At 45.2% G+C, this 19,848-nt stretch overlaps 1 protein-coding gene across 1 annotated transcript in view; it reads left to right on the top strand.

Moving 5' to 3' along the window:
- RIPOR3 (RIPOR family member 3) overlaps nucleotides 1–19,848 on the top strand; it is a 69,071-nt gene that overhangs the window by 42,035 nt on the left and 7,188 nt on the right. Inside the window, exons 12-17 of the mRNA XM_084646055.1 lie at nucleotides 8,393–8,522; nucleotides 9,586–10,170; nucleotides 12,062–12,201; nucleotides 13,185–13,308; nucleotides 17,841–17,976; nucleotides 19,334–19,495. Coding sequence (XP_084502181.1) covers nucleotides 8,393–8,522; nucleotides 9,586–10,170; nucleotides 12,062–12,201; nucleotides 13,185–13,308; nucleotides 17,841–17,976; nucleotides 19,334–19,495 — 1,277 coding nt within the window. The remainder of the gene's footprint in view (nucleotides 1–8,392; nucleotides 8,523–9,585; nucleotides 10,171–12,061; nucleotides 12,202–13,184; nucleotides 13,309–17,840; nucleotides 17,977–19,333; nucleotides 19,496–19,848) is intronic.

Raw genomic sequence — 19,848 nt, forward strand, 5'->3', positions numbered from 1 at the left:
GAGCTTTTATCTGGGGCTCTCTGATGCAGGTGTAGATGCCCGGAAGACAGAAGCTGCATTTGGTATCCTCGTATGTGGCTGAGGCTGATCTATACAAGATGTGGCCACATGCTGGTCTTGCCTATCTGACTGTAGGATGGCTGTTTTAACAACTGTTCTCTTCTGATGTCAATTGCTGGCATATTTGAGTTGTTGTAGCTCTCTTCTGCTGAAGAGAAGGAACAGATTATTTTTGTGACCATGGCCACAAAAACAAAAATAATTATTTTGTTTTTAAATAGCTGTGACCTGCTCTTCTGATAGGGCTGAGGGGGTTGGAAAAAGACTGTCACTAATCTATGGATTTTTTCACTAGCACAGGTGCACTCCATAACTCATCTAAACTTGAAATGGAAAACCACATAAAACTGGTGCCCCCAACCAATATGAGAAGGAAATGGCTTGCAAAGCAAGCCAAGGAACAGACCTAGTCCGCATTTAACAGAATGTGGCAGAGCTTCAATTTTCTTGAGAAGCCAAGGCAACCACTGTCATCCTTTGGATCAACAGTTCGGTGTCTGTAATGAATCCAAACTACTCATGCTGGGAGGCAGCTGTGTGTGAGAGAGCTAGTCAGTGTCAATGCATTTCATATTTCAGGGGTTGCAGTATATTGCAAATCTTATTTTATACTTGCAAAGTGCTGGGTGCCCCTCTGGTACAGCAGAAAGCTGGGTTTGAGGTAGCGGAGAGTAAGTTAGCAACGTTTGTGAAGTACCCATCAAATCAATGAGAGCAGCACCTTTACTGCTGGTTCTCAGCTCCATCACCATCAGGGCTGGAAAAGGGTCTTGGAATATTTGGTAACAACTCGAACTCTGATGCAAAGTTCAGATCTGAAGGACTTGTGGGTTTAGGCCCTTCTTCAGGAATGGGAAACAACCTGACTCTAATCCTCTTGGGTTCTCAAACCCTAGTTCTATTTCTAAGAATATTTGGAAACCTAGCTTGACTTCTGCTTTGGTGCTGTCTTTGGCTACTGACAAACAGGTGAAATACTGTGAAGTGCCTTCCCATGAGTCTTCCAACCAAAATGTAGCTAAGTAGCTGGCCTTTCAGGTTGCTCTCTGGAACATACAACATTCGTGGAGTATCCTACACTGTTTTCCAATGCCTTTTTGTAAGCAAATGGTTTCTCACACATCCTGCAATTTTCTTCCACACCTGTTTAGCTCAGGGTTGTTGCTGTAGTTCAACAAAATATCAGTCTGGTCAAAAGCATCTGAAGTTTTGTTTTCAAGCACTTGAAGTAAAGGAAAACATGCTTATGTAGCAGAGCTCAAGGCCTGCACCTGTTTATAATGCTCGGGGGGGGAACCGCTAGCTCATATTATTTTTGGTTGTGTTTTTGTTGCATCTGCTCTGAGGTTTTGTGAGGGCCCTAACATTTCTTCTTTGGAAGCTTGAGCTAGTAATTAGCTTGACAGCAAAGCATCATTCCGCAAGCATTGACCACTGTGGTTCTGATTGCTGATCTCTGCATTATCTGTCACCCTGGGATGCTAGAACAATTTTTAGGGGGGTGGGGAGGTGCTGATCATGGAAACCAGGGTTTCCATCTATTTGGTGTTTTGTTACTATTTCAAACTAGAGAGACACCCCCAGCACCCTTACTTCCAGCATCACTAGTTATACCTATGTTTGGATTTACATGCATGCCAGTTGTAAGCAAAGGCCATCAGGCTAGAATTGGCCAAAATTTTTAATGTGTTTATGACTTTAATGCTAAAAATCCTTTTTGTCAAAATGGAAACCTCCTTGGTAAATGTAGGGTTGGTTTGGGGTGTGTGTGTGTGTTTTTTTTTTTTTTTTTAATTGACAATTTTTTTCAGGTTTTTGCTTGAACACTAAACACATTTATATTTTTAGCAACTGCAAACTAGTTTGAGAGTGCAGGAGCAGCAGCAAGGTATTTTCAGGCTTTCAACAAAAAAGAAGAAAACAACAAAACAACTACTCGCTTGCAAATTTCTTTGCAAGAACAAACACTTCCCTACATACTCCTGGGCCTAAATGAGTGATCTGAAGCCCTGAGTGCATTGTTGGAAGTGCTTTTGCTATGTTGAATAAGTCTGTAAACCTTCTCTTGCCATAGTATTTCTGTGAAAATCTGGGGGGCACGGTTCTGAGTGTAACTACACAGAGCTGAGCCTGGAAGAGATCTCTTCCAATCTAATTTTCCCTATCACCAAGGGCAAATAACTGCCAAGGATGAACACCATTGCTTTGCGTTTAATCCTGCTAGTGCTGTTTCTATAATTGCGTGCACACAAACTCCTGTGCCTCTGTGGGAAGGAAAGGTGGTAATGCACCTTCTTGTTCTGGGAGTTTGTGTTAATCCCTCAACCTCATGGACTATATTTAAAAACTCCACTAGGCAAATGGCACCTTTGCTGACTGATCTCCCTGGCATGCTGTTGCTTCTCTTGGCACTTAGCAGCAACTGCAGTGTGCAAATGACATACTAATACCATTCTACATACAAACCCACTCAATTCTGATTAAGGCCAGGTCTACACTGAGAGTGCTTTGCTAACAGAGCTATACCAGTTTTCTGTGTTCCTGGCACAAGAACAGTTTTGCTGGTATAACCATGTTTATGCTAGGGACTTTTGCTAGCCTAGCTACATTGATCAGGGATCATGCCCCTCACTAATGTAGTTATGCTGGCAGAACGTGGTAGAGTAGACCTGGCCTAAGGCTTTCAGTCTGTCTCTACTTACTTCAGACTGTATGAAGCCTTTGAGGATCAAATGCTGCTGTTTTTATGCTGATTGAGGGGGTCTTTTCTTTTTCCCTTATAGCTGTCTACTAACACCTCAGTTCTAAGACAGTGGCCTGAAGAACTGAATGAAAAATACAACCAATAGTCAAGCCTGCCTCTCAGTTTATGAATTGTCTGAGCAGATTCCTAATTTCTCTGATTTATTCTTTATTTAAAATTATTTGCTTAACAATTCCAGCCCAGAATCCCTTTGAGCTGTGTGAATTCAAAACGTGGCTCACTATAGTTGGACACTGAGGTCATATGGTATGGTTTCTGGGCTGTGACTGGAGGAGTAATTCAGAATGGAAGCTGGCAGGGTTTGTGTTTTATGAATTAAAAATTCACTTTCTGCAAATATTTCACAATGGGAAAACTTGCTGTTTTCTACTAACGCTTTCGGCAGCTATTGTAGTGAATGCAGAGTGTGGCATAAACCAACATACAGGAGCCATGAACGTAAGGGAAGTGACTTGATTTTAAAAACTCAAATAATTACCAGGAAATCAGTGGTGCAAGTAGAAATCATTTCTTGCTGGTATACTGCACTCATGGGATGGACACAAAGGCAAGGCACGTGACCTCTTTATGTGACTTTTCCCCATCCCCTTCCCATGATCCACATCCATCCCACATTATCTGGGGGGGAAGCTCTGTCCTCCCCCTGCTGCACTGGAGACTTCTGCTGTATAGACCCCAGCCAGAAGGACTCGGGAGATGCAGCTGCATCTCCTGGCTGGGGGCGGTACAGCCATGCCAGAGGAGCTGGTGGCATGGGGCCATCTAATTGCCCTACGTTCTCCTCCTTTTGCCACTCAGTTCCTGAGAGATCAGGGATCTCTGGAACCACAGCAGCAAAAGGAGCAGAAGAACATGTGGCTGCTGGGCAGCCCCATGCCGGTAGCTCCTCCCACACGGCTGCTGTACTGCCCCAGCCCTGTCCTCGGGCAGGGCTGCTCTACAGACCCCAGGCAGGAGGACTCAGGAGATGCAGCTGCGTGGAAAGGCAGGGCTGGGGCAGGCTCTTCCTGTGTCTTTCCCGTACGCTGTACCAGCTATAAATATCTGACTGGTACAGCGTACTTGCACCACTGATGGCAATATTTGGCACTATTGATCCAGCTGTAACACTTTTTTGCCTCCAAGCAACGAGGTTTTCAACGTGGCGACTGCCCAGCTGGGAACAATGTTAATGGTGACATACATCCCCTGTGAGCTAATCCGCACCCCCAGACGGAATCGTGATGCTTACCGGATAATTTCTGCCATATTTCTCTGTGTAAAGTTTGTGCAATACCTTGGTATCCCACCAAGCAGCTTCTCTAGGGCACTTGCGTGTGGAATGGGCCAGCTCCTATTCTTGACAGCTTATCTGCTGAAGCTGTTTTTATACAGAGGAATATTTGCACAGTGATAAGATAAGGGTGTTTCCATTTTAAAAAATAAAACCACTCAAAATAACAGCTCTTTTCAGAGCAACAGCAGCTTTCCCCCCTAAAATGATGACTGACTAATCAAGTCTAATGGTGACACCCAAACATCCCTCCTGGGCCAGCTTCCACCCTAGTAGCGGTGGAGTGAGAGCTCTAATGGCACCTTGCTTTTTTTGGTGTTGAACTGTGCATGCTCTTTTAGCCGAGATTGCTCTGATAAACCTCCTCCTGCCTCCTTTGCAGACCCCAGTTGGTTGAGGTATTTCGACACTGCAGTCAGAAGTAGTCAGACCTGTGCTAGTGTTAATCAAGCTAGCATGGCTAAACATGACAGTCAAGCTGCATCATCGAGGGCTTCATGGTGGGCTGTACTAGCCCAACCAGAACTAGGGCCTCAACTCTGAACTGGCGTTGCTAGCCCCAGCTAGGATTTACAGCACCTCCTCTTCACTGTTACTTTTAGGTGGGCTAGGCATGCCTGCACTAACTAGATTAAAGTTAGTGCAGGTATGCCTACCTGAGCTGTGCTCACACCTCCAGCTGTGAGAGAGATGTACCTTAAGAGCTTTGTTTAGGGGAGGAGGATTGGAAGTTTGTGGGGGAGAGAACGCAGATGCTCTGCTGGCTTGGGAAGGGGACCTGGTCACTAGGCCAACCCAAACAGCAACGAGAATCACAAAGGGAACATTCTCCCTCAAGGCTGCACCCCTCACTGGGGTGTCATGGCACCGTCTGGCCCATGATGATTCCCATAATGGCTGCAAGTTGTTGGGAGTGAACCCCGTCAAGACTGCCTCATTGTTTGATTGGAGTGAAGGGGGCGGGGAGGAGGAATACAACCCTGACAAAAAGCTTTGGTTTGACAATACCTGCCTTTTGGGACATTCCTAATGGCAAATGTGGTTGGGAAAGAGCGAATCGGACTGAACCAAGGATCCAAGCCACCCAGACAGCTCTGGACCTTGGCAAGTAGATGTAAATGTAGCACTGCTTCCCCCTGCAAATGGTAGGGGTACGGTTTAGGGCTGTGGCTGTTTCTGTGCGCTTCAGTACTACATGGGAACGGTAGGGCTAAAACTCAGATCCTGCTGCTCTAAAAGCTCAGGCTCCTACCACTTGAGATAAGGAAAAAATCTGCCTTGTTTGCAATATAGGGTCTGGCCCAGAGGTAGGCAAACTACGGCCCGCAGGCCACATCCGGCCCACGGGACCCTTCTGCCCGGCTCCTGGCCCAGGAGGCTAGTCCCTGGCCCCTCCCCTGCTGTTCTCCCTCCCCCACGGCGTCAGCACACCACGCCACAAGCTCAATACTCTGTGGGGCCGGGCAGAGCAGCTGCAGAGCCGCAGCCTGACCCGGTGCTCTGGGCAGCACGGCTGCCGTGCCGCCAGCCACTGGTGCTCCAGGCAGTGCAATCAGGGGGAGGAAGGGGGTTGGATAGCGGGGGTGTGGGGGGGTGGTCAGGGGGCGGGGGTGTGGATAGGGGTTGGTGCAGTCAAAGGGCGGGGAACAGGGGGATTGAATGGGGGCAGGGGTCAGCCAGGAAGGGGGGGTTGGATGGGGTGGTGGGGAGCAGGCAGGGGTTCTGGGGGCAGTCAGGGAACAGGGAGAAGGGGTGGTTGGATGGGGCAGGGGTCCTGGGGGGAGGCAAGTCAGGAATGAGACGGGGGTTAGATGAGGAAGCAGGGGGCACTCATGGGTGGTGGAGCAGGGGGTGGTGGATGGGGCAGGAGTCCCGCGGGGGCTGTTGGGGTGAGAAGTGGGGGGGAGTCAGATAGGAGGTGGGGGCTGGGCCACGCCACGCCACGCCACGCCTGGCTGTTTGGGGAGACACAGCCTCCCCTAACCAGCCCTTCATACAATTTTGGAAACCCGATGTGGACCTCAGGTCAAAAAGTTTGCCTGCCCCTGGTCTGGCTCATAGTTGAGCAGCTCCCATTCTCTCCCATTCAGTATCATGGTCACTCTCTCTCTCTCTCTCCCTCTCACTCGCATGAGCCATGTCATCAGTTCATCCCTGTACTTCACAGTGTTTTCTGGCTGATACCCTGAGATGTACTCCATAAGGGCAAATGTCTACACTGCACATTAAACCTGGGCCTGTATGACCCAGCCTTATGGACTCGGTGTTTCCAAGTCTGTGCTTGAGAATCCACAGTGCATTGTAAAGCTGGGTTTACACTTACAGGACCTGGGTCTCTCAGCCATGCTAATGTGTCCGTACTGCGCTAAGCAGACCCTCTGACTTAGATCTGTAGCTTGAGCTGTGTCCATACTGCAATATGACAGGGCTTGGACCCAAGTCACAGCAGGATTAGGGCTCTGACATAACCCCCTAGCAGGATCCTAGGACCCAAGTCCTTGCTAACCTGAGTCAGACTGATTTGCGTGTAGACGAAGGGGAGCTGGGCTCAAATCTGAGTCAGAGCCTGGTCTTAATGTGCAGTGTAAACATACCCTTAATCTTTTTTTCTTTACTATAGGATTATATCAATCTCCTCACAGGAGAAGAATAGCCTTAGGTTGATATCATTATATCTTTACTCTGTATTCTTTATTTTTACTGCTTTGTTGCTGTATTAAAAACTAAAACTGAAAGTCTTAAATAAAAGGATTCCCCAGCCCCAGCCCTCCTCCTTCTAAGAACAAAATGCCATAGATGAAAGCAATTTGCCTCTGTCAGTAAGTCCATGACGTTCTCTGGATAAAGTGCTCTTGCTGTCAGATACCCGATTTAGTTAATTTGCTGCAAAATGAGAAAGTACAGATGGCTGCTAATCTGGCTCCATAGAACTGGCCTGTTTGACAAACTCCAGCTGTGTGACACTGGTTAATTTAGCTAATTGACATGCATTAGGCTGACACTGTGATAGTGATACTTCCATGGTGGGATGACAACAGCATGTTCCAATGAGGGACACTGCTGTCTGTGCCTGAAATGTTTATATTCAGCCTTCGGCCCTTGCAATAAAAGGGAAGTAGAACTTGGCTTTGAATTGAGGGCAAAAGTCTCCATGGAACTAATTTGTGCCCACTATTGTTTGGATCGTTTCAGAACTCCCAGGGGCTCCAGTTGAGGGCAGACACCTTAGCTTTGTGGTTGGCCTTCATTTAAAATATTGCCTGTGGGATCAGAGATAATATGAATGATACATTCCCCTTGTGCACAAAAGTACACCTGAGAGGGGAACAAATTTAGTTAAAAGTGCCCTAGCTCTATCAAGAAGGGGGGAGTCCTTGACTTTTCCTCTCTTCCTCTGCGTTGGAATGCATTGTGGGTGAAGGTTCACACAGCTTTGGCTTAGGGTGCTTCTCTGAGGAAAGAGTTCCCAGCACATGCATCTGCTGGAAAGGGGAAGAGTAGTGATCTTCTCTGGAGAGTTGAGGACAATCGGCAAGTGCTTAGAATAAGGGTTGTTGGGCTCTTTACAGCACAGACAGCATCTTATAGGGATAGGTGTGTGGAAGCTCCCTTCCCTGACACAATTGCATGAACTGCATCTCCTGCCATGCACAATGACATAACATCCCTGTGGCAACTACAACCATTGTGTCTAAGTGTATGTAGGATCAACACTGTATTTAATACCTTTTTACTGGCTTTTCAAGTCACAGTGTTTTGTCCTTTGTGGAAAAAGTTAGTTACACACTCCTTTTATGCTTCATTTAATATCCCCTGCCCATTTCTGGAGCACCATGAGGTCAATATACCATTCTGCTGGCCACCTGCAAGCACCCTGCCGTTCATGGGCCACAGGTGGGGAACTACTGTGTGGGATATAAGACCCCACAGAAAGAGAGGGAGCTCTCATCAGACTCTGATCTGATTCTGGGAGAGAAGCCAGCTCAGATTGCTCTGCATTGATTAGGCTCTGCTGTGATAGCCATGCCTGAAGGATGAGGTTAGTCAGTACTTCTCTCTATGCAAAAGGATGATGCCCCACTATCTCCCTCTTGCAGCTCAGGTGTCAAGGAAATAAGTCAGAGGGGCCGCTTGCCTCCCTCTTCTTTTATCCTAGAGCTGAGTATTATTTAATAAACTTCAGGGACCCGAATGATGCTACGAGGCTCAAATCCCAGTGGCTGTTCCTGTTGCTAAACACCTAAATGCTTCCTGGCCTTTGATAACACTTACCCTTTTGTATTCCCTGCTCATAGCCCATTTGACACAGAGAACCTGTTTCTGTCCCCTGGAACTACTGCCAAGTTTTCTCTGGGTAGTAGGAAAAGCTCCTTATACAACTGGACTCCGCCAAACACTCCAAGCTTCAGGGAGAAATATTATCTCGTAAGTATGATGGGGGAAGTAAAACACTGCACAAACAGTGAACGGGGGCTGTGTGTGGTGCATCAGATTGTTGCAGAAGAGAATTGGACAGACCACAGACACGGGGCAGTATGGAGATCATTATGGGGTGTTTTATTTTTTTAATTTAACTCCTGTTGTTTTCAATCCTATTTTAGAATCTTGAAATGCAAACATTTTTTTTCCTGCCAAATATTCCCCATGTGCAGCCAGGCATAAATTAGAGCAGTCTACACTGGGAACTGGCCAATCCCAGGAGCAGTGAACCATAGTGGTGGTTTAAAGGTGGAGTATAAAACATCCCCTTCTCTCCCCCCTCTCCCCAGTCTAGTGCCAAGTGCAGTTCAGTTGGACCAGAGAATCTCCTGTGTTTCGAACAGAATTTACACTTAGTGTTGCTGCTTTGTTCCGTATGCTCCTGCCTCTTATTAGCACAGGCAATATGTAGCAAAGGCATGGTGTGCGTACACTCCCCTAACCTCAACACAGGTTCCCATGTCAGCCTGACAGTCAGGTTTGTGTGCTCCTGCCAAGCCAGCAGAGGGAGTACAAAGCATTGCTTGTAGATAAGTCTTCTGCAAACAGTGGCATTATGGGGCTATGTAGTTATTTAATGTGTGTGCTGTATTTATTAATAACTAATCATGAAAACGTTTTCCAGCCAATTTAATATCATATTGTACTGGGCTGAAGGGGGGTCAGAACTGATTTGTTAGGGCCCCTTTGGAATGAAAAATGTGACAGGCAGTGGCCTCTTACACTATTTTTTTTAACATTCAGTTTAAAGTTCTTTAAATGTGGAGTCATCTCTGCCTGTCTTCAGCTCTTCCCTGAGGCGAGATCAATGTAAATATTGGACCCATGCATGGCTTGCCCTGACAGGTCCTCCTGCTCTGGTCTGCATGGGGCTCAGAGGTTTCTTTGGCCATTATAGCTGTCTGTCACCCCAAATCTCTGCAGAAGGGCAAGGCTGAGACTCTCCATCTCTGGGTAAATCTTGTATTTATCAAGTAGCTGTACTTACACTTGACCCTGTTTGTTGCAGTCTGTTTCGCAGCAACGAGTTAACCAAGGTGGCATAAACGATGGGGCGCGAGCCCCCTCCATAATGAGCTACTTGGCTGACTGTGACTTTGATGTGCATGTAAGGAATGACAACCACAGCTCTGCAGAGACTGATTCATTCAGCTTCCAGGATCAGAAAGGAACAGAAACCAGAAATGTGACTCCAGCTTCAGACCACAGGACCCTGCCATTGGTTCTTGTACAGGACACCTGTGCAGAAGGAAGACAACACAAGTCTCCAAACCACACAACTCTAGATATCCTGAAAGAGACACCCACCGTGGATGGAGCTCCAAATAGCCCATCCAACCCAAGGGACATTAGCAAAGATGGCAGAGATTCCATCAGCCAGCACTGGAGTCACCAGCCAGTGGAACAAGAAAATGTCCTGTCTGTTGGTCGGAAAAGCTTGAACACTGAAGATGACATAAAACCAGCTGGAAGTGCCAAAGTAGTTGAGAAACTCCTTCAAGAAGTGTTTAATTTGCTGAAATCACAGAATCCAGGGCAAACCCAATTGGAGGAATTGGAGTACCAAGTTTTATGCATCAGGGATAAATTAAAGGTGTGGTGTTATTTTCACCTTTGTGCAATAAGCTGTAGTTTTTGCTGTTCATCATTTTTCCTCTTACTATTCTAAAGGGCTCAAAACCACATGATGAAGTATCGATGGCTTCAAAATTTTCAGTGGCACATTTCCAAAATGTTGGTTTGACCACCAGAGCTCAGGCATTTCTCAGAAATGGCTGGAAGTCAAGAGTGCTAGCTAAGTGCAACAACATTTCAGTCTGTATAACATCTCTCATGCACTTTATCCCAACATGCTTTGCAGAGCTGAATAACAGAGGGAAGGAGAAATTAGAAAGCAGAGTATAATCAAGGCCCTGTGTTCTCTGAGCCAAACTGGACCTAAATTCTGTAGTAAGGTCCCTGCATTGTCGGACACTGGTGTGGGATTCCACAGTCATTTCATTTAGATAGAGGTTTTAATGGGGAAAAAACCCCCAAGAAGATTAATAAGGCAATCAGGATATTAGCCACTGTGTTTTATTTTTATATTAAATTCTACATCTGATGATACAGTCTGGGATTAGAGGAAGCACATTTCATGTTTTTTTTTCCTGCTAAAATGATCAGCAGTGAAATTGTTGACAATGTTGGCATGTATGTTGTCATCTATAAGTTTCAGAGTGAACACCCCCTTGATGAATGGGTCAGTCCATAAGAGCTAATGTTTAAGGGCTTCTGCACCCTCAGAAAGATGACAGTTATTCAGATTAAAACTCAGTTTCTGTTTAAGCATGGGCTGCTGGTGGACACTCCCTCAGGCGAGGCTAGCCCCTGGCCCTACTCCTTCTGCACAAGGCCCCTTTCTGTCTCCCCTTGGCAGAGCCCTGAGGGCCCCCCTTCGTTCCCACTTCCCGCGGCTCGCCTGGGCTGTGCTGGCCGACCAACCTGAGCCCTGGGCCAGCCCGAGCAGCCCGTCACTGGCCAGAGAATGGTAAAGGCTGTGTGCCTCCCACAGCTGTCCATCTCTGGAGTCCAGGGAGATTACTGAGGAACCCGGAAGCTGAATAGCAGATACAGCCTCAGCTGCCCCGGAACCTGCATGACACATAATAATAAGTAAAACCCCACAAATGGCATCCCACGGCTATTATACCCGCCACCCATGTGTTTAAGGATATCTTCACAACCATATAAGACTAGAAACATTTTTCCCCCTACGTGAAAGATTCTGGAGCACAACTTTGTGGCAAAGAGTGGATTGCACTTGTAGTCCCATAGCTGTGGAATTCATGAGGCCCTGTGGGTAGGCAAGAGAGAGAAGACACTGTAGGATTTCAGCTAGATCTAAGATAAGAATGTCACTGATACTGCTTTCTACTCCTAAATCCTTAGCCCTCAGAAAAATTAAAAGAAAATTAAAAAAACATAAACACCCCCCAAACCAACCCAACCCCTTTCCCAAAACTTCTACCCCAAGCAGAGAAAGGGGAGAAATGCCAGACACCCCATGAAGGGGTAGGAGCACGCTATTGAAGGTGCTCAGATACTATAGTGATGGGTGGCAGTATAAAACTGATAGCTCTAGATCTTAAGAAGGAGAAAGACAGGAAAGTTGTACCAAATGGCAGGAGCTGCAGAGAAGGAGGGTCTTACGCTCACACTGGTGAGGTTGTAGGAAACCCAAGGAGAATTTTAAAACTGGATAAACCTTTTGAACTAGTTCCTGAAATGAATTGGCAAAGTTGTTTCTGGGTGGGGGCGATGTGGCTGAAGTGCTTTGTATGTGTGAAAGGACCAGCTCTTCTGGTGTGTTGTGGATGAGCTGATGGGAGCAAACTGTCCCGTGGTTGAATAGATGGTGATTTGTAAATCCGTATGGGTGAACTGCTGCGGGGGACACCAGGATCCTTGCAAAGAACAATAGTTTATTTCCTATCTATCAACAGCTGAAGACATCTCATCAGAAACATTCATCCATGGAGAGTCTGATGGTGGAGATGGTGCTGGAAAGTTTTGACTTTTTAAACACGGACTGCAGTGCTGATGAGCTTTCCTTATTTGGAAGCATAAGGACAGACAGTACCAGGTGAGCAGACCAATGCATCCCATTGAGGGGCTGGAGGGATTGACAAGAGGAAGATTAGGAGTTAAATACACTGAACTCAGTTAGGCAATGACTTTGTAGTGGGGGGAGGTTGGTGCCCAGGGTGTGGACACCCAGGAGAGAGAGGAATTGTTTAGGATACTAAGAAACTTACAGCTCAGTCAGAGCAATAAATGGGTTGAAATTCAGGAATGTTTAGGCTGAATATCTGGAAAACCCTTCCTCCTACTAGGCTGAAGAATGGGATAGTTGGGATATTTAAAACTTCAGCAAACAGATGTATGGGTATGATGAGGAACAGTTTTGCAAGGGAACAGGCCAGGAGCAGCTCACAGGTCTCTTCTACGGGGTTCTGTTTCATATTTGTGACCCTTGCTCATAACACTCAAACTTACCCTTGGGGTTGTGGGCCTGATCCTGCGAGGTGCTGAGTAGCCCCAGATAGACCAGACTGTAAAGCATCCTTGTGTTGGAGTTGCTAGAGAACAAGGTGTTTTTATTTTGCTTTTGCAATACGTCATTCCAAATAGGCCAGCCAGTCAACACACATTATCGATGGCAGTGTCTTGTTTGGATGGTGGTCCTCACAAAAACGAGGTCACAGGATTAGCTGACATACTGTTGCCTTCCTGACATGAGAATTAGAGATTTAAATCCCCATCTTCACCTTTGTAGGAAGTTTACACACAACCAAGATTGTTAACAGGCTTACTGCTTCTATAGAGCATCAGTTATTTGTCAAAAGTGGTGACCACTTTGGTGAGTTTGGGGATTATTATTGAGAAGACAGGAAGAGAAACTTTCACATTCATTTGTTGAAGATATAGGAGTTAATGGCTAGAGGTGCCTTGTGGGTTTTAAACAACTTTTAATTTTTTCTTGGTGTTTTAGATCCTTCTGCTTCACTGCACACAATGGCTGGTTAACATTAACTACTTGTTCCCCTTTCTTAACTTCTCTAACAGCACTTACAATGACAATATACTGGGCTATGACAGGAAAACAGAAACGAAAGAATTAACCACAGGGAATGATGATTTAGACAAACTTCTGATAGTTCATCTGCAGTTGTGCAATGCTCTCTTGCAGGTAAGGAATGGCGTATGGATGAACCCCTTTGCAGTGGATTGATACTGGCCCAGATCCCGGGATGCAGTGCAGGCACTTTGCAACAGGCACAAAGCTGGCATAGCCAGCCCTATGAGAATCCCCCTAGCACAGACTTCTCTGGTCGCATAGTGTGGGAGTAACGGTTTCTATGCCAGACCCTTCTTCTCTGGCTGTTGGTGAAGGGGACATGGTTGGAGTGAAAGCTGGCATGGCTGGGACATACTTCTGCCCCAGCACTTGCTGCTCTATTTGCCTCTCACATCCAAGGGCAGCCTTCAGGCTCGTTTAAGGCAAGCATAAGGCAGGCTTCAGGCTACCCTGATTTATGCTGGAAACCAGCCCTTCACTCAGTTGGTGCAGCATCAGGGAGTGCAACACCCATCTTTTCCGCCATTCCTGAGTTGCACTGTGGACTCCATGGCCATAGCTGAGGATCTGGGTCATCATTTATAACCACCAAGCAAAGACAGAACTGGCGATTTATGAGGTTATGTTATAAAGTAGAATGACTAAGAATGGAACTGCAGATCACTTGAGCCAGATTTTCAAACTACAATGCACAGACCTATGTAAAGGGAAAATCAGGTGGGCATAAATGGCTTCTGCAAACTGGACCTTTTTTGCTGGAGTAGGAATTAATAGCTCTGCACTCAGAAGACTTATGCATGGTGAGCTGGCTATGAATGAAGTAGGACGGGTTTGGATTGAACTGCATATTGATTGGCAAAAGACCAATTTTTCAGAGAGAAAATTTGGTATCACTGGAATAAAATAGCCAGTATCCAGGGTAAGTAATGATGATTTCTCTAGAACAGTGGTTCTCAAACAGAGTCCCAGGGCCCACTAGGGAGCCTCGAGCAGGTTTCAGGTGGGCATCCAAGCAGGGCCAGTATTAGACTCGCTGGAGCCCAGAAATCCAAAGCCCCGCCCGGGGCTGAAGCTGAAGACTGAGCAAGGTATCTTAGTGGGGGCCCCTGTGGTGTGGGGTCCCAGGCAGTTGCCCTGCTTGGTACCCCCTAACACTGACTCTGGCTTTTATATGCAGAAAACCAGTTGTTGTGGCACAGGTGGGCTCTGGAGTCTTTATAGCATGTTGGGGGGGGGCCTCAGAAAGAAAAAGGCTCGGAACCTCTGCTCTTGAACACCTCTGGGAGTCCTAGGTGCTGAACAGCCACAATCCCTATTCGTTCCACTAGGAGTAGTGGGTGTTCAGCATCAGGAGGATCAGGCCCTGAAGCACAAAAGGCTTTCTACAAGGATTACTCCACACATCAGTACAATACATCAACCTTGGGCTGCTATTGAACCATGTACAGCAATGTTATAACCATTTCAGATGGGAAGAGAAGACTTTCCAGTTCAGAGAGAGATGCAAAATGTAATCATAGAATCATAGGACCGGAAGGGACCCTCAAGAGGTCATCTAGTCCAGTCCCTTGCACTCAGGGCAGGACTAAGTATTATCGAGACCATCCCCTGCTCTTAAAAATCTCCAATGATGGAGATTCCACAACCTCCCTAGGCAATTTATTCCACTGCTTAACCATCCTGACAGTTAGGAAGTTTTTCCTAATGTCCAACCTAACTAGGGTGACCATATTTTCCCAAAGGAAAAATGGGACACCCCATGGGGCTGGCCCGAGGCCCTCCTCTCCCCTCATGCATGGGGCAGCCCAAGCCCCCCTGCCACCCACCCACGTGGGACTGGCCTGGCTCAAGACACTGTCCTGAGCCCTCCCTCCTGCATGCTTGCCCCCGAGCATGTTCCTCTGTGCCCCGCTAGGGGTCGCAACCCACTTTTTTTTTTTTTTTTTTTTTGGCAAAACTGGGCATTTGTCCAGTTTGCTCTTGACAAATAATGATCTTATTTGGCAAGAGCAAACTGGACAAATGCCCAGTTTTGCCAAAAGAAGTCGGGACGGCCAGGACAAGGCTTAAGAAAGGGACTGTCCCGGCCAAAACAGGATGCATGGTCACTCTAAACCTAACCCATCCTTGCTGCACTTTAAGCCCATTGCTTCTTGTCCTATCTGCAGAGGTTAAGGAGAACAATTTTTCTCCCTCTTCCTTATAACAATCTTTTACATACTTGAAAACTGTTATCATGTCCCCTCTCAGTCTTCTCTTTTCCAGACTAAACAAACACAATTTTTTCAATCTTCCCTCATAGGTCATGTTTTCGAGACCTTTAATCATTTGTGTTGTTCTTCTTTGGACTTTCTCCAATTTGTCCACATCTTTCCTGAAATGCGGCGCCCAGAACTGGACACAATACTCCAGCTGAGGCCTAATCAGCATGGAGTAGAATTGCTGCTTGTGTCTTGCTTACAACACTCCTGCTAATACATCCCAGAATGATGGGTGGTTTGTTTTTTTTTCCAACAGTGTTACACTGTTGACTCTCATTTAGTTTGTGATCCTCTATGACCCTGCAAATCCCTTTCCACAGTACTCCTTCCTAGGCAGCCATTTCCCATTTTGTATGTGTGCAACTGATTGTGTCTTCCTAAGTGGAGTGCTTTGCATTTGTCCTTATTGAATTTCATCCTATTTACTTCCGACCAGTTCTCCAGTTGGTCCGGATCATTTTGAATTTTAATCCTATCCTCCAAAGGACTTACATCCCTCCCAGCTTGGTATCATCCACATACTTTATAAGTGTACTTTCTAAGCTATTCTCTAAATCATTGATGAAGATATTGAACAGAACTGGACCCAGCACTGATTCCTGCGGGACCCCACTTAATATGTGCTTCCAGCTTGACTGTGATCTACTGATAACTACTCGCTGGGAACAGTTTTCCAACCAGTTATGCATCCATCTTATAGTAGCTCCATCTAGCTTGTATTTCCCTAGTTTGTTTATGAGGAGGTCATGAGAGACAGTATCAAAAACCTTACTAAAGTCAAGATATACCACATCTACCGCTTTTCCTCTATCCACAAGGCTTGTTATCCTGTCAAAGAAAGCTATTAGGTTGGTTTGACACAACTTCTTCTTGACAAATCCATGCTGACTGTTACTTATCACCTTACTATCTTCTAGGTGTTTGCTGATTATTTGCTCCATTATCTTTCCAGGAACTGAAGTAAAGCTAAGTGGTCTGTAAATCCCTGGGTTGTCCTGATTTCCCTTTTTATAGATTGGCTCTATATTTGCCTTTTTCCAGTCCTCTGGAAACTTTCCCATCTTCGATGACTTTTTGAAGATAATCACTAATGGCTCAGATATCTCCTTGAGTATTCTAGGATGGATTTCATCAGGCCCTGGTAACTTGAAGACATCTAACTTTAGGTAATTTTTAGCTTGTTTTTTCCCTATTTTAGCCTCTGATGCTACCTCCGCATTCACTATGTTAGACGTCCAATTGCTACTAACCTTTTTGATGAAAACTGAAACAAACAGATCATTTAGCACTTCTGCCATTTCTACATTTTCTGTTTATTGTTTCCCTCTCCCGCCTTTGAGTAATGGGCCTACTCTGTCCTTGGTCTTCCTCTTGCTTCTAATGTATTTGTAGGATGTTACCCTCTATGTCTCTAGCTAGTTTAATCTCGTTTTGTGCCTTGGCCTTTCTAATTTTGTGTCTACATATTTGTGTTATTTGTTTATATTCATCCTTTTTAATTTGACCTAGTTCCACTTTTGGTAGGACTCTTTTTTTTTTTTTTTTTGAGTTTCAGATTATTATAGGTCTGCTGGTTATGCCAGAGTGGTCTCTTGCCATACTTCCTATCTTTCCTACGCAGTGGGATAGTTTGCTGTTGTGCCCTTAATAATGTCTCTTTGAAAAACTGACAACTCTCTTGAGCTGTTTTTTTCCGCTTGGACTTGCTTCTCATGGGAATTTTACCTACCAACTCCCTGAGTTTGCTAAAGTCTGCCTTCTTGAAATCCATAACCTTTATTGTGCTGTTTCCCCTCTTATCATTCCTTAGAATCATGAACTCTACCATTTCATTATCATTTTCACCTATGCTGCCTTCCACTTTCAAATTCTCAACCAGTTCCTCCCTATTTGTCAAAATCAAATCTAGAACAGCCTCTCCCCTAGTAGCTTTCTCCACCTTCTGAAATAAAAGAATTTGTCTCCAGTACATTCTAAGAACTTGTTGGATAATCTGTGCCCTGCTGTGTTATTTTCCCAACAGATGTCTGGATAGTTGAAGTCCCGCATCACCACTGAATCCTGTGCTTTGGATGATTTTGTTAGGTGTTTAAAAAAAGCCTCATGCACCTCTTCTTCCTGGTTAGATGGTCTGTAGTAGACCTTACTATGACATCACTCTTGTTTTTTACCCCTTTTATCCTTATCCACAGACTTTCAACAAGTCTGTCTCCTATTTCCGTCTCATCCAAGACAATGCGAAAAGTGGATTTCTGTGGGAGGCAGTTGTCTTCCCCACTGGCTGTTGGAGAGTTGAGCGCTGAAAGTCAGGGGGTTCAGCACTTCTTCAGTTTGCTCAATGCTTTAATCTCAGCCACTGAAAAAAAGTACACTTTGTTTCAGAAACTGGTTTCGCCAAACATAGCCCGAATTGTCCAGGAGAGCCTTCTGGAAGAAGTGTCACGGCAGAAACAAGTGCTGGAAACTGTTTCAAAGCTCTGTGTTCTGGAAGCTCTGAGCTTCACCTCTGTTGAAGAGGGTGAGTAATGTGTGTGTGATGCCAAGGCATATGTAGGAGACCAGAGAGGCCCAGGTAACATGGCTCTCACCTCGTATGACAAATCAGGGATTGATTCTGAAGGCTTTTAAATAAATTCTGAGTCAAATCAGCTTTTATGGGTAGGTTATAAACCCTAACAGCTGGGACTCAGCTCTTTCTTGGTTAGAAAGGAAAGGGTTTTTAGAATTGCTGCCCCAGGCAATGATTAACTTGACCCTGTATGTACCAAGTAAATCATAGAGCTTGCATATTTCATGTAAAGGGGCTTCCCCCACCCCATACGAAGGGGGTCATAAGTGTTTTGAATTTTGCATTTGAAGGATTTTCAAAAGTGTTCAACACTGGCTTCACTCAACTCCCTTTAAAATGGATGATAAAACTCCCACTGAGTCCAGGGGGATCAGAGTTAAGCCAACAGTGAGCACTTTTGAAAATCCTAAATCTTTGGTTTCAAGGAAAATGGGTAATTATTTGAGGCCAGTTTAGGCACCTAAACATGCAGATAGGCATCCAGTAGGATTTTCAAAACTAGGTGCATATTTGTATTTTTAGGTGCCTAAATGCCTTTAAAAATCTGACCCTTGGACATCAACATTTTCCCTCCCTAGCAAAAGGGAGTGAGTGAAATAGTAACACAAATGAGATTATTAGATACTGAACGATGCAGGTTTTTATTGTGGTGATCCAAATTAAACTGTTGACCAGCCCCCACAGGACTTACTCAGAAAAACTCCCTTGAAATTTAGGGGAATTTTGCCTAAGCAAGGACTGTTGGATTAGGCCCCACATTTGGATTTGAGAAGGAATTAGCCCCTAGGGAAGAGGAGCAGGGGTTTTTTACTTGCCCTCTAGAACATGGAGGTGATTTTATGATTGTAGGTCTTTGCTCATCCTACCACCTAACACACAACCCTTTTATCTTGCAAAATGCTGTCGTAGGCTGTCTGCAATCCTAATAGGTTGATCATGGTCCAATGAGATAATTTAGGGTGCTAGAGAAGGGGAATCCCTAGTAGAGCACAGTCCATGTCCCTGCAAAGGCATGAGCTAGGAGCATGATAGACCTCTCACTTACACGCTGGTATGAGTGTAGAGCCTAATCCAAAGCTCACTGAAGTTTATGGAAAGACTCCCATTGACTTTAGTGGGCTTTGGATCAGGTCCTCAGTGAGTCTTTAATAAATTGGCAATAAAATTAAGTTGTAAAGAAATCCATCTACGGAATGTAAAAAAAAATGACGTTCATACATTTGTTAGCCATCCCAACTGGTGTCTCATGTCTCATTTAAAATGCACTCCAGCTCACTTGCTGACTTTGTAAAACTTTATTCTACAGTTATTCACAAGGTGAAAAAGCACAAGCAGTGTTTGAAAATCTGGAGTGAATTCACAGAGCCAGGAAATATCTTGTTCTGTTCATCGGAAAAATTCCAGAATCCACTGAAATACGTATTAATGTTCAAAGTGAAGGAGAAATATCCAGGACACCTAGAAGCAGGTACCAGTCAATTAGCAGAAGATAAGGCACCTAATTTTATTTGTACACTGAGTTTAAGGTTGTCCCTGTAGGTTTTTTAAAATGACATAGAACTTGTTCTTGGTAAACTATATTTAAAATTCAGGCTCTATCCCCTTGATTTATTACTTATACTATAAAATGACCATAGTACTCTGCACACGCAGCTTGATGAGTCATTACTTCTCTCCCATGACATTATGGACTGTTAGATTAATGTTTTGTAATAATTTTGGGTGGGATTTACCAAATCACATGAGGGGGTTAGGAGTCAATGGGAGTTAGAAACCTGACTCGCTTGGGCACTCTTGAAAATCCCTCCCTTCTATTTGATA

This window comes from Lepidochelys olivacea (genome assembly GCF_965140295.1).
Source record: "Lepidochelys olivacea isolate rLepOli2 genome assembly, chromosome: 13".
NCBI classification, from domain to species: domain Eukaryota; kingdom Metazoa; phylum Chordata; order Testudines; family Cheloniidae; genus Lepidochelys; species Lepidochelys olivacea.